The sequence below is a fragment of the Malania oleifera genome, chromosome 4 (assembly GCF_029873635.1).
Source record: "Malania oleifera isolate guangnan ecotype guangnan chromosome 4, ASM2987363v1, whole genome shotgun sequence".
In the NCBI taxonomy this organism is placed as follows: domain Eukaryota; kingdom Viridiplantae; phylum Streptophyta; class Magnoliopsida; order Santalales; family Ximeniaceae; genus Malania; species Malania oleifera.
In genome coordinates, this window is record NC_080420.1 from 46,355,792 (window position 1) to 46,370,357 (window position 14,566).

A 14,566-nucleotide genomic window follows, 5' to 3' on the forward strand; every position below is an offset into this window, starting at 1 on the left:
AGGTTTAAGATCAAGCCAAAAGGTATGGTCAATGGACAACAAGTGAATATTCCTCTACTATCCCTTGTTGCAAATTAGGTGGATTATCAGATTTATAAATTACAACTCATTCAACTCAATTATGTGGCAGCTCGATTTGGATAACTTACAATAATTGGCAGACAATCCATCATTCCTAAGAATTTTTTATTTCCAATTTGACTAATAACTTATTTGGCAATATAATAATTGAAGCTATTTTTGAATTTATTATTTTGTAAACTATAGCATATACTAAATGAAAAACATAACTATTTTTAAAACTATAATAATAAATGTAAAAGCCATTTAAATTTAATTAAAAATTATAAGAGTTCGTTTAGTTGTGGAAAATAATTTTTATTTTTATTTAATATTTTTTTCTAAAAAAATACAAAATAGTTAGTCAATTTTCATTTTTAAAAGATTTATATGAAATCAATGAACAACAATAAAACGTTCTGACACTATATTTTAGTCAAAAAGTTCCTTTTTCATTTCTATTTTTCAAAAAATCATAAAAATACCACCTTATTTTTCAATTTTTAAATTTTATATTGAAACATTGAAAAAGATTTTTATTATTTTCCAGATTTTCTAACTCCTACCTTCATATGGGAGCATGGAATTCAAATTTGGACTTTAATTTGCACAGATTATGTATTGAGCTCCTTTTAAATCCACATAAATCAAAATTCAAATCCCAAAATCTATTATATCAATTATTACCTTATATAATTTTTTAAAAATTGAACAATAAGTTGTCTTTTTTTTTTTTTTTTGTAATTGAAATTTAGAAATAAAAAATGAGAAATTGTTTTGCGCATTAAACAAACTTTTTTTTTTCTACTTTTTAAATATAAATCTTGAAAAATGTTGTGCAACGTGGCCTGAATGCCAATGTGTAGCGGAAATCAACAAATCAAATTCGGAACAAGCAATATAAGCAACCAACGATAAATATACGGAAACACAATCACGCAAATGTAATTAACAAAGCAATAAAACACACGATATAAGAAATTATGTGGTTCGACAATGTGCCTATGTCCATGGGAGTAAGCGGCTGATTTTCACTATTAATTTCGTCAAGCTTACATCAAGGGTTACAAAATATAGTTTATACATTAACCTAATGCGTACAGAAAACTTAAACTATATCTTAATCACTCTTGTAGCAATTCTCAAAGTAAATCCTCCTAAATCTCCCAATCTATTGATCTCCTAATTTAAAATCTGTGATCTGCACTATACAATACCATTGACGGTTTAATGCCGAGGCTAAATTGAAACTTAAAACCCGATTGAAACCATCAACGGTTTCAGGTAAACAATGCATATCTGACTCATTTAATATTATGTGGCCAATTCATATCTAACTCATTCAAGATATCAAATTTGTTTCAAATAAACAAAATTTTATCTATTTTGTGAGCTTTCACCCATATGGAATGAGCTTCTTGTAAACCAAAAAGAAAATCAAATTTAAATATAAAAGTGTAACTATTTTTAAAGCTAATTTTTAAACAATTTGACTTGACTAATACATGTTTCTTAATAACTTTAAATCATGAAAGTTTCTATAATCAATTATAGTATTTTGATTTGATATATCATACCTTCCACCTTCCACGCGTGAACCTGACAAAGCGAATCAGATTTGATAATTCATGACAGATAATGTGGACAATCGGATAGATCAGATTAGATAGAAAATACACATCTAACTCATTTAATGAACAATTTATATTTGATTTAAGATATCAAATTCATTTTGAATTAATAAAATTTTATCTATTCTCTCGGCTCTTACAAAGATGGAATGAACTCCTAATAAATTAAAAAGTAAAAATAAAAAAATCTTATTTAGGCCGAAAATAGCATAATATTAATAAAGTGAATCAGATCAGATGGTTTATAAGATAATTCAAATTCAGACAATCAATCAAATGACTAATTATAATTCATGAGATCGAATTGGATTCTAATTTACAAAATTTTATTCATTCCGTTAGCACTAGTTGAGTTGCAATGGGGTTTAATTAATTTAAAAGAAAATAAATATAAATATAAATATAAAAATAAAAATAAAGATGGAATCGATCTTAGGCAGACCGCAGACCAGAAAAAGGATTCTATTCGTTGAATCAGGAATGGAATTTCTTTCCCTGCCGCGCGAAAATTAACCATCCAAATTAATTAATCGGGTCGCTGAGCCCTCCGCCTTTTCTGAAGCTTTCCCCTATATATAGATCAGCCCCAAAACCCTAACTCGCCACACCCAATTCAAGCGATCTTCCACCTTAACTCAGAGCCTCTCTCTCTCTCTCTCTCTCTCTCTCTCTCTCTCTCTCTCTCTCTCTCTCTCTCTCTCTCCGCCACACAATCCTAGACAAGCTATCTTCTTGGGTTTCTTAAGTGATTGCACATTGCTTCGCACTATCTGTATCCAAATCTTTACAGAATCTATATGAGGCTGATGGGTCAGTCCCTTCTAACCTCATACAGTTGTTCTTGATTTTTATCTTCTCTTTCCTATCAAATCCCTGGTTTTGAAATGCAAGCTTCGTTGAAGCTGTTCTTTCCGGGATTCTGAATTGGTTTTATTCGAATTTCGAATAGCATTATATATTCGTAGATATATACATATATATTTCAATCCGTAATGGCAATTCCATTCCTTCATATTATTGGGTCTGATAAACCAGCCATGGAAACTGGTATTATGGTCCCTCAATCTTCACCGTCGCCGTCCGTGTCCGCACGCCCTCCGGTGATTCTGACTCAGGACGAGTTGAAGAAAATCGCCGCGTACAAGGCGGTTGAGTTCGTGGAATCGGGTATGGTTTTGGGTTTAGGAACCGGGTCGACGGCGAAGCACGCCGTGGATCGGATTGGCGAGCTTTTGCGGCAAGGTAAGCTAAAGAACATTATAGGAATACCCACATCGAAAAAGACCCATGAACAAGCTGTTTCTTTGGGAATTCCTCTCTCCGATCTGGACTCCTACCCTGTTGTCGATCTCGCAATCGACGGCGCAGATGAGGTCGACCCGTATCTTAATTTGGTCAAGGGACGAGGCGGTTCTCTTCTCAGGGAGAAGATGATAGAGGGGGCGTGTAGGAAATTTGTAGTTATAGTTGATGAGACGAAGCTTGTACCCTATTTGGGTGGTAGTGGACTTGCTACGCCTGTAGAGATTGTGCCATTCTGCTGGAAATTCACGGCGGATAGGCTCCAACAATTATTTGAGGATGCTGGTTGTGTTGCAAAACTAAGGAGATTTGTGGATAATGGTGAACCGTTTGTGACAGATAATGGAAATTATATAGTAGATTTGTATTTCAAGAAAGATATTGGGGATTTGAAGGCTGCGAGTGATGCGATGCTTCGACTGGTAGGTGTTGTTGAGCACGGGATGTTTCTTGACATGGCTACTACTGTTATTGTCGCAGGTGAGCTCGGTGTCACTGTGAAGAATAAGTAGGGGCTGAAAAGCACAAGGTTCACTGGTAGTTTAAGACATATTCTAAATTATATTTTTGTTTCCAAGACAGTTGGAGGCAATTTTTGTTGGGTACCATTGTAATGGGTAAGGTTTGGGGTTTTTAGTACCCAATAATTGTTTAGTGGGGGATTTCTCAAATTTCTTGAGATTGATATAGCAACAACAATTGACCCTTTACTGGTCATGATAAACTTGGCTTCATTGTTTGCAGGATGTTCCTAACCCTAATGATAAACTTCAATTTACTAGAATGGATGGGGATTTGTGTCTCATTCAGCTTTAATTTATCTGATTCTTTATCATGTCATTTTAATGTCGCATTTTCTAAATCTTGTGCACTAGCCATGAACTATGGAGGCCTTGTTAGTGGTTTCAAGGGGGAGGATGTCGGTTTGAGCCTTTGAGGTGGGGTTCTGTTATATATTAATACTTAGCAATTATAATTATTGAAACCATGAAATCGTTTTCTCTCTGGTTTTCAGTTATCATCATTAACATCATGAAAATGTTCTCTTGCCTTCAGTGTTACCATAAGTTGTTCTTATCCTGTTTGATGGTTGGTGTAATGCTACTTAATCTATCTTCTTATATTCCTCTACGGCATAAATTCCATATGTTCTAATGCACTGCACCGCTTTATTCTGCGAATGCTAGGAGACCCTTGTTGTGACACATGAGAGGGTGGCATTAAGATTTCTGTTGTGTACTTGTATGATGAAACAGTTTAAATGGTCAAACAATGCTAAATTATTTTGTTTAAATATGAAAGGGAAGGCTAGTCCTCCATTACTGATGTGGGGGAACTGGTCAAATCTCTAGTATGTTGATAATTGCAGGTATTATTTTCATCCCTGCACAGCATGGTACTCTCACTTAAAAAATTTAACTGGAATGTTTAAAAAAGATCTGGCTGTTGTTTTGTTCACAGAAAATCCAAGAAAAAAATTTATAGTGTCTATTTCAACCACAAGTTATCCAAGTCTATTCATGAATTTGGTACAGACATTTCTGCCCAAGACATATCTGATATTTTATGAATGTTGATCATGGGCCACATCTCCAAGTGAATTGACTGTATATATATGGTGAATTATTAAGCTGAATGGATGGAATAATTTTCAAAAGCATTTGGTATTTTGTTTATATATTTCCATGTTGAGGTTCAGATCTGTTGGTCGTGTTGGAATCATACCCAAGGATTGTGTGTGAGATTCAAGCCTGCCCGAATAACATGGACACTGCTTGTATTTTTTGACAATTTAAAAATCGTGAGTATTGTTATTTTTGAAACTTTATAGCTTTGCTTTTAAAAAAAAAAAAAAAAAATGAATTATTTTTTCGGTAATGAGTGAACATTCTTTAATCAAGATGCAAGACAATAGGGAACTCCTTGCTTACTAAATGGCTGACTGTATTTGCTTTTCTTTGGGAATGTCCTAGCATTTATCATGGGCTGCTGAAATGGGAATATCAAGAGGCTGGCTATCTTAAAAGAATCTCTTGGTATTTGGATTGGATACACTTGTATCAGCTGAAGCTGCTGACCTGGAGTAGCCTGGAAGGTCCTTTAAGAAAGGATGCATTAGCGATTTTGGATTTTATGTTGGTTTCTATTTTAATGTTGCTGTTTTGAGCTGTGCAGGGTTCTAGATGTTTTGACTAATGCTCGGGAAGCAAGATGTTTGCAGAGATGGGTGTAGGAACAGAGGATTCTATAGTCCATTAAGCAGATTCACTAGCCCACTCTTGCTGTGCCATTGTTTGACTGTTATCATAGCAATTCTAGGCATTTAGACATCACCTCGGAGAGGTAAGTCATGTGTATTGTGTACACTACCTGTAAGGCTCAACTACAGCTGCAAGCCTGCTGCAACATGAATCTATGCATAAGGCTCAACTCTCTTCTGTTTGCTGATGTGTTTTGGCAAGCCTTTGGTGAAAGTCTAGTTAAATGTGATATTTATGCCTGTGAATGTAGATAAATTATACTGAGTGTTTCCATTTTTCCTTCCTACATGCATGAAATATTAAATGTTTGCATTTGTTGGAGGGAATGTCTTTCTCTTTCTTCTACTCCAGATTGGTCGCCCTTTTCCCCCATTTTCTTCTTCCTCTCCTTTTAGCGAGCCCTTCTAATGTATGTGGATTTTGGTGAGTGATTAAAATGTTTCCTTCAGCATCAAGAAATAATATTTTATTTGAGCAAATAGATTGTTACAAATATAGAGTTTTGGGGATGATTGGAAGTGCAAATTTTGACTTGTTTCTCACCAATGTTACAGTCTTGGGGAAAAAATTAAATTAGTATGGGAGTGGCCTTTATTTTAGCTGCCACCATTGGTTAATTTTTTTTTACTGCAAATTGCTAGTTCCCCTTCTTCCCCATGTCACTTTCTTCATGAAAGAGCCATTGCTAATCTTTATGTTGTTTCTACTGAATTCCTGCTGTGATTTGGCACCTTTTTGGATTGTTAATGGCTCAATTTCTTATGAGCCTCACTAATCTTCATCATATTATTTTGTTGTTTTTTCTTGGATGTGTGAAAGTTTTGATGGGGCTAATTCGTTCATTCTGGCCGATTATTCTGGGTTCGGAGTTGTGCCCATTCTTGGGAGAAATTCATGGAGAATTGGTGTGAGCACTGATTTTAGCAGAGATATTTTGCTCACAAGATCAGTTCACTTCTGGAAAGTAAACTCCTGTTCAAGCATTCTCAGAAAGTAAGCTCCCTTGGCATGTTCAAGCTCGTATGTAATATGTACCATTTTTTAGGACGTTAGTACTTAGGAAGATGATGAGATGAACAGCAGCAATCAGGAATCTAGACCAGGAGGGTGTTTAGACTTTTATGCAGCGGCAGCAGTTTATATCCAAGTCCAATGCTTGATGAAGTTGGCTTTGGTTCCAACAATACCAAACTAATCCAAGATGGAGAATATGATGAATGATCATGATTTCTCATAAACAGATGGACATCAAACTGATGCATCGTCCAAAAAAACAATATTAATCTGTTGTAGCACAGAAAGAAACTTCATAGAAGTCCAAATGTGAAAATATAGGGTTGCCAAGCAGCTCAAAAAGAACAGAGAAAAATTTACCTTAATAGCATTTCCCATTAATTATATTTATGTTTGCCATTTCATTAAAGTCGTCAATTATGATTTAAAAATATCATCCCTATGTTTTCTAATGCTGACTCATGAAGATCCGAACATGCTTTGTTCTTCCTGAGGTGTCTGGTTGGTCAAGGAGTTTGAATAAAAGTATACGGACTGAGACAGTTCCCTAGTTTCGATGTTACATTTGCTGAATTGCGTTTAAAGAGCTTTGAATGTCTTACGAAAATAACTTCTAGTCCTCAAGTCTTTTTTATTTACTTAATTTTTGTACTAAACGTGTATTTTCACAAGATTTCTAAGATAAATGAGGATTTGGTTCACAAGTTATGAGTAGAAATTATACTTTTGAAGTTTTTAACTTTTGGCTTTTAAAGAAAATCTTGAAAAAATCATGTTGGATTATTTGTACCGTCCTTACGGGTTCATGTTACTTTCAAACCCCTCATGTTATCAACATCTCTTTCCATGAGCATTTGATTTTTAAGAATTTTACTTTTTATTATCGTAATAATCTGCTTTTGTAATATTATAACATTTTTTATTTTATGATAGTTATATTTTCTGTAAGTTATTTGTAAATATTTTATGGACGAAACGTCTCATTAAGGTACTATGAACCTCAATTGTCAATCAACTCTTAGACTGGTAAACAAGATATAAGAATATAAGAGAAGACGTAATTGGTTTTATAACTCTTTCAAATCAAATATTGACCTGGAAGAAACATAATGTTTTAAAATTGTTACCACTACTTAATGACATATTAGCCTTCACTTTATTCTCTTCCCTAATATTAAATAATTGAAAAGTAGGAGGGGTTCCACAACATTTATTGGCTTTAGAAGTAATTTTCTTTCTTTTTCTTAATGAGAGGCTCACATTGAAATTAAATTACACAACTAGAGATAATACATCTTCAATCCTATATTTCTTTCCGCTTCTCACAAGATTCAAACCCAAAAGTTATAATATTAAAATCTCAAATTTTAACTACTATAATGTCTGGTCAGATTCTAAGAGACCATACTATAATTAAATACGCAATCAATCACCTAATTAGAATCAGTGTCAACTTGGATGAGTAACATTTTGAAAATAAAATAAGGATTTAAATTAGTTTCTAGGTGAAGTATTTTATTTTAATATTTTTCAAATGTTTGATAATACAATATCAATAAATTTTATGAGAAAATAAAAAAAATGTTGGAATATATATATATATATATATATATATATATATATATATATATATATATATATTCCAACTAATTCAATAAATGCGTAACATTCATTACTCACTGATATAACCTAAAAGAGACTCCGATATTAAAACTTGGTAGTAACTTTTGTAAGATTGAAAAATGAAAAGACATCAAAGGGATTAATGGAAAAGAGGAAACGTCTATTAATTAAAGTAAGAGGTAAGCATTCCAATCTTTACTCCTTACCAACTTATTGATAGTCAAAGTGTAACTTCTAAATTGATCCATTAGTAGGGAAATCAATAAGGAGGTGTCTTGAATGCTTATAAAAAGGACCCCGCTAAAGAAGGTTAGATATCTCATCTCACTTCATCCTCACTCACTCTTTTACTGTTGTGATCATATAATTTTTTTCAAATTCATTGCCTTAGGTATCGAAGTGATCCCATGGAGTATAATTTGTGTCTTTTAAGTTGTCTTTCTCTTATTCTCGGTAGGTAATCAAAGTCGAGATTGATCTAAATTCTCTCGGACAAATATTGGTAGCAACTGTTGGCGCCGTTTATGGGAAACCTTAGAAGGATTTTTTTTTTTTTTTAATAAAACTCAATTATGATCGCATCACACAATTTCGAATTCGAACTCGTTGTTGGGGATCAACTGCTTTACTTGATTCACTCCCCACCACTAGTCAATTCATCTAAAATTGCGCCTTTAGACGAATTTCTAGCATTCTAAAGGTAGGTAAAACACATGTTTAGCATGATCATACAACAAAAAAAGATCCCTTGGAACATGGCTCAAGGGCTATTCAAGCAGAAACAACACCTAAAGGTAAGGCGGTGCTACCATATGAAGTATTCTTGAAATTTTCAGATTCGACAAATAAAGTAGAAGGAGCCAATAATATGAACATTAACAAGCAATGGTCTTAGGAATTTGAAGAAACACTCAAGAAAATTGATCAACTGGAAAACTTGGTAAAAGAAGCTCGCAACCAACCCTTGATAGGGAAAACCTTAGTTAGATTTTTCAATCCCCTCTTTACCAAGGAAATAATGGAGACTCCTCTACCTAGTAAATTCAAGATGCCCAACATAGAAGGATATGATGGATCGTTAGATCCCCTAGACCACTTTAACACATTCAAATGTTGATGTAATTACAAAATGCACCTTATTCCATCATGTACTAAGCATTTGCAAGAACCTTGAAGGGGAATGCTAGGGAATGGTATTGGACATTGTAGGCCAGCTTGGTTGGGTGCCTGAGATGGAGCAACATTTTTGTGGGGTATTTCATCAACAGTCGAAATATGTCAAAGACTTTGGCCCATGTGATGAGCCTTGTTCAAGGAGAGGAAGAGACGTTGAGAAATTTCATGCGCCATTTTATCAATCCAAAACTGAAGGACAAAAACTTGGATCACAGAGTAATAGTACCCGACTTGACAACATCTCTGCAAATTTGTGACTTCTTGAATTCCATAGGAAGGAAAACCTCGACCATCATGGGAGAACTAATGGTGCGAGCCTAGAAATATATAAACTTGAAAGAGGTTGTCACCATAAAAAGAAGTAGATTAGATTTGAAGAGAAAACATAGTAGAGATGCTAATGAAGTCATTGAGAGAGGAGTAAGGAAATGTACCTCCAGTAAAACTTCCCTTCCAAGTATGGAGAATAAAAGAAGGGAAGATGGAATATTTGTAGGAGAAAAATAGGTGGCACAGACCATGAGGTTTCGCAAGATGCAAATCATGTTGGGGAAATTTACCTAAAAAACAGGCACTGCACGAAAAAAAATTGGCCCATTTGATGAGCATTATTTATGAGCCCAAAAGTTCTTATATGATGAGCATCCTTTATGAGTAAACAAAGGACGAGCATTGTTTCAAAAAAAATTGACCCATATGATGAACACCTCTTATAAGACTTAAAAAATGTTCATATGATAAGTACCGCTCATGAAGCAACAAGAGATAAATACTACTCGACAAAAAAATTGGTTCATCTGATGAGCATCGCTCATGAGATCTAAAAATACTCATATGATGAGCACTACTCATGAGACAATAAGAGATGAGCACTACTTAGTAGAGTATTGACCCATTTGATGAGCACCACTTATGAGATAGTAAAAGACGAGAACTACTCGGCAAAGTACAGAAACATTGATGAGCACCGCTCATAAGGCAACAAGAAACTTGCACTGCTCGACAAAAATATTGGTCCATTTAATGAGCACCTCTCATTAGGCCCAAAAATTCCCATTTGATGGCTTCATTTGAATTTAATGATAATAAAAGGACCTATAGTAAATGCAATAAACTCTCGAACTAAAAAGGTAACTTTATGACTCGAGAGTCGGGGGACCGTGGATGGTGAGAATTTACTTTGTGAGCCAGCGGAGACCGTGGATGGTGAGAGTTCGCTCTATAAGCTAGCAGGGACCGTGGATGGTGAGAGTTCTCTGTGAACCAGCAGGGACCGCGGATGGTGAGAGTTCTCTATGAACCAGCAAGAATCGTGGATGGTAATGGAGATGTGTTCCAGGAGTCGGGTTGGCTGAACGTCCAATTGATGCACGGAAGTCGTGTCCGCATTCCAGACTTTACCTGATCAGCGAAACCTAGGGGGAGGACAATGATCTGTAGGTTTGGTGCTACACCAGAGGGTCTGAAGGACTTGTTGGTGGCTGGAGTTCCTACGTAATAATAAAAAAAAAAAATGTAAAGACATCAAGGGATCAATGAAAAGGAGGTAAGGTGGTAAGGCCCATTAATTGAAGTAAGAGGTTAGCATGCCAATCTTTACTCCTTAGTAACATATCAATAGGCAAAGTGTAACTCTTGCAATCCATTAGTAGGGAAATCAATAAGGACATATCTTGTATGCCTATAAAAAAGACTCTCTAAGGATGGTTAGACATCTCATCTCATCTCATCTTATCTTTACTTATTCCTTTACTGTTGCAATCATATAATCCTTCTAAATTCCCTAACTTAGGCATGAGAGTGATCTCTTGGAGTACACATCCAGGATCCTCCAAATCGTTTTTCTCTTATTCTTAGTAGGTGATCGAAATCGGCACACATTTTATTCAAGTGATAGATCAATAGATTTTATATTACCATGATAGGAAATATAATTTAAAAAATGTTATACATGTGATGATCAATAGATTTTATATTACCATGGTAGAAAATATATTCCATTCTAGTTGTAAACCAACAAGCACTATCCATTATTTTTTTTTTCTTATTTTGGTTTTAAATTTATTAGGAATAAAATAATTTTAAATTAGAAAATAAAAACATATTTCTGTTTGTATATAATTATGATCAATTTAACTTAGAAAGTTTTAATTTTGATTTTATTTATTCCTTCTATAGGAAAGTTTGGAATCTTTAGAAAAGGTAAGTAGGATTGTTTGTTTTTGGCACCTTTCTCTTCTTCTTGTTAGACAATTTTTACTTGCACCTCTTTTGCTTCTTTAAATATTATATCTTTTTAAGCAAAGTTAAAGCCTACTTCCTACTTCTTATTTGATTGATCATATTTCTTATTTTCACATTTAGGAATAATATTCTTGCTTAATGATTAAGTACTTCTATTTTTTGTCTCTTTAAATTATTCACATATAGTTATTGTGTGTGTGTGCCTGTTTTTTTTTTTTTAATTTCAAGATTAATTGTAAGAACCCCAATTGCAATTTGTGGCATCCAAAAACTTCCACTAATTATAAAATTAGACACTTAGAACAAAACATATTTTCAATACTTAGTTAATTTTACAACTCAAGTAACCTAATTAGTCAAATGAGATACAAATAATCAAGGCTTAGATAAGAATTTTAAAATATAAAATTTCCACAAATTATATTTATATTTTAAATAAATGTCTCTAAAATATTTAAATTTTAAATTTTATAAGATTTATAATTTTAATAATTAATTCATTTTTGCAATAAATACATTTAAAAGATTTCAATTGGTAAATGTCCAACTGATCAAGATTTCAAAATTTCCATAAATTATTTTAATAAATACACATAAGATATTTTAATATTAAAATTTATAATTTCCATAATTAATTTTTTAAATAAGTAAAACTAAAAGATTTAAAATTTTAAAACTATTAATATTTTGACATGCAAAAGCTTCCATATAATCAAGGTTTAATTATTTAAAATTAAAAATTTCCATATATTGAAATTAGTTTTATATTAAAATAAGTACATATGTCTAAACAATCCATAAGATTTAGAGATTTAAGGGGGCGCTTAGTAAAATTAAGTATTAAGTTTTGAATATTGAATTCAAATTTGATTTTGTGAACTAGTTGTGAATTGATCTTTAACTCATTACTAAATTATTTTAACTGTTTGGTATTTAATATTTGAATGTGTTATTTTTCAGTTTTAACATTCTTAAAACGTAAAAGTATAAATATTTGATTAAATTAATGAGCAATTACATAAACTAAAAATTTTAACTTAATATAAATAATACTTTCTTATCATATATTAAATTAATAATAAGAATAAAAATAATTTAATTTATTATTTACATAAAATTAAAATTTATTATTTTAATTTTGATCACTTGGATATTGAGATTTTTGTCATTTTTATTTTATTTTTTACAAGGGATAGAATTGGAGAAGAGACCTCTGAATTTGAGTGAGACATGTTTCTATATCTATTTCTATTAGAGGAATTTTAAGAAAATTTAGAACTACCATCACATGCTCTCATGTCTAGCTGATTCACTTATTTAATGAATTAGTTCAAACCTAAAAGTATATAAACTGAAACAATTACCTAGTTGCCATTTTACATTTGACGAATTGGGTTTAAAGATCTTTGAATGTCTCATGAAAATAACTTCTAGTCCTTAAGTTTTTTTTATTCGTTTAAGTTTTGTACTAAACGAGTATTTTCACAATCATTTCTAAGATAAATGAGGATTTGGTTCACAAGTTATGAGTAAAAATTATTCTTTTGAAGCTTTTTACTTTTGACTTTAAAGAAAATCTTCAAAAAATCATGTTGGATTATTTGTACCGTCCTTATGGTTTCATGTTACTTTCAAACTCATTACAATTGGTCAAAAATTCACATGCTCTAAATCTTTTTCTGTGAGCATTTTTAAGAATTAGACTTTTTATTATCGCAATAATCCACTTTTGTAATATTATAACATTATTTGTTTTATGATAATTACATTTTCTGTAATTTATTTGTAAATATTTTATGGACGAAAGGTCTCAGAAAGTAGTATGTACCTCAATTATCAATCAACTCTCAAAATGACCTCTTGCCATTTAAATAATATAAAGTTATCTAAATTTGTATCTTTTGTTTTTGGTAATATAACTTCATAATTTCTTTTTTGATAACTCAAAATTTCAACTTGGTGGCACTAATCAAGAGAGGACGTAATCGATTTTATAACTCTTCCATAATAAATCAAAATTGACCTGGAAGAAACATAATGTTTCAAAGTTGTTAACCACTATCTAAATGACATATTAGCTTACACTTTATTTTCTTCCCTAATATTAAATAATTGAAAGAGTAGGAGAGCCCTTAATATCTCTAAGTTCCACAACATTTATTGGCTATAGAAGCAATTTTCTTGTTTTTTTTTTCTCAATGAGAGGATCACACTGGAATTAAATTACACAACTAGAGATAATACATCTTCAATCCTATATTTCTTTCTACTTCTCTCAAGATTCAAACCCAAAAGTTATAATATTAAAGTCTCAATTTTTAACTACTATAATGTCTTGTTAGATTCTACGAGACTTTACAGTAATTAAATATGCAATCAATCACCTCAACTTGGAAGTAGTATTCACTTGAAAGGATTTTTAAAAACTATTGAAAATAAAATAAGGATTTAAATTAGTTCCTAGGCGAAGTATTTTATTTTAATATTTTCAAATGTTTGATAATACAATATCAATATTTTTTTATGAGAAAATAAAAAAAATGTTGGAATATATATTTTCAAATCTAATTCAATAAATGTGTAACATTCATTAATCACTTGTATAACCTAAAAGAGACTTTGATATAAAAACTTGGTATTAACTTATGTAAGATTGAAAAAGGAAAAGACATCAAAGGGATCAACACAAAGGACGAAACATCTATTAATTAAAGTAAGAGGTTAGCATATCAATCTTTACTCCTTACTAACATATCAATAGTCAAAGGGTAACTCCTTCGATCCATTAGTAGGGAAATCAATGAGGAGGTGTCTTGAATGCTTATAAAAAGGACCCCATAAAGAAGGTAAGACATCTCATCTCATTTTATCCTCACTCACTCCTTTATTATTGTAATCATATAATTCTTTTAAATTCATTGACTTAGGTATCGGAGCGATCACCTAGAGTATAACGTGTGTCTTTTAAGCCATTTTTTTCTCATTCTCAGTAGGTTATCGAAGTCGTAATTGATCCAAATTCTCTTGGAAAAATATTGACAGCAATAGCTGGCACTGTTTATGGGAAACCTTAGAAGGATTTCTTTCTAAAACTTAATTATGGTCGCATCACACAATTTTGAATCCGAACCCGTTGTTAGGGATCAATCGCTTTAGTCGATTCAGTCCCCACCACTAGACAATTCGTCTAAAATTGTGCATTTTGACCAATTTCTAGCATTCCAAAGGTAGGTAAAATACATGTTTAGCATGATC

At 32.3% G+C, this 14,566-nt stretch overlaps 1 protein-coding gene across 1 annotated transcript; it reads left to right on the forward strand.

Annotated features, from left to right (window-relative positions):
- Positions 1-2,131: 2,131 nt before the first annotated feature.
- On the forward strand, positions 2,132-3,777 carry LOC131153085 (probable ribose-5-phosphate isomerase 2). Its single transcript, XM_058105126.1, has one exon. The coding sequence runs from the start codon at positions 2,684-2,686 to the stop codon at positions 3,503-3,505; it is 822 nt and encodes a 273-aa protein (XP_057961109.1). The 5' UTR covers positions 2,132-2,683; the 3' UTR covers positions 3,506-3,777.
- Positions 3,778-14,566: the final 10,789 nt, after the last annotated feature.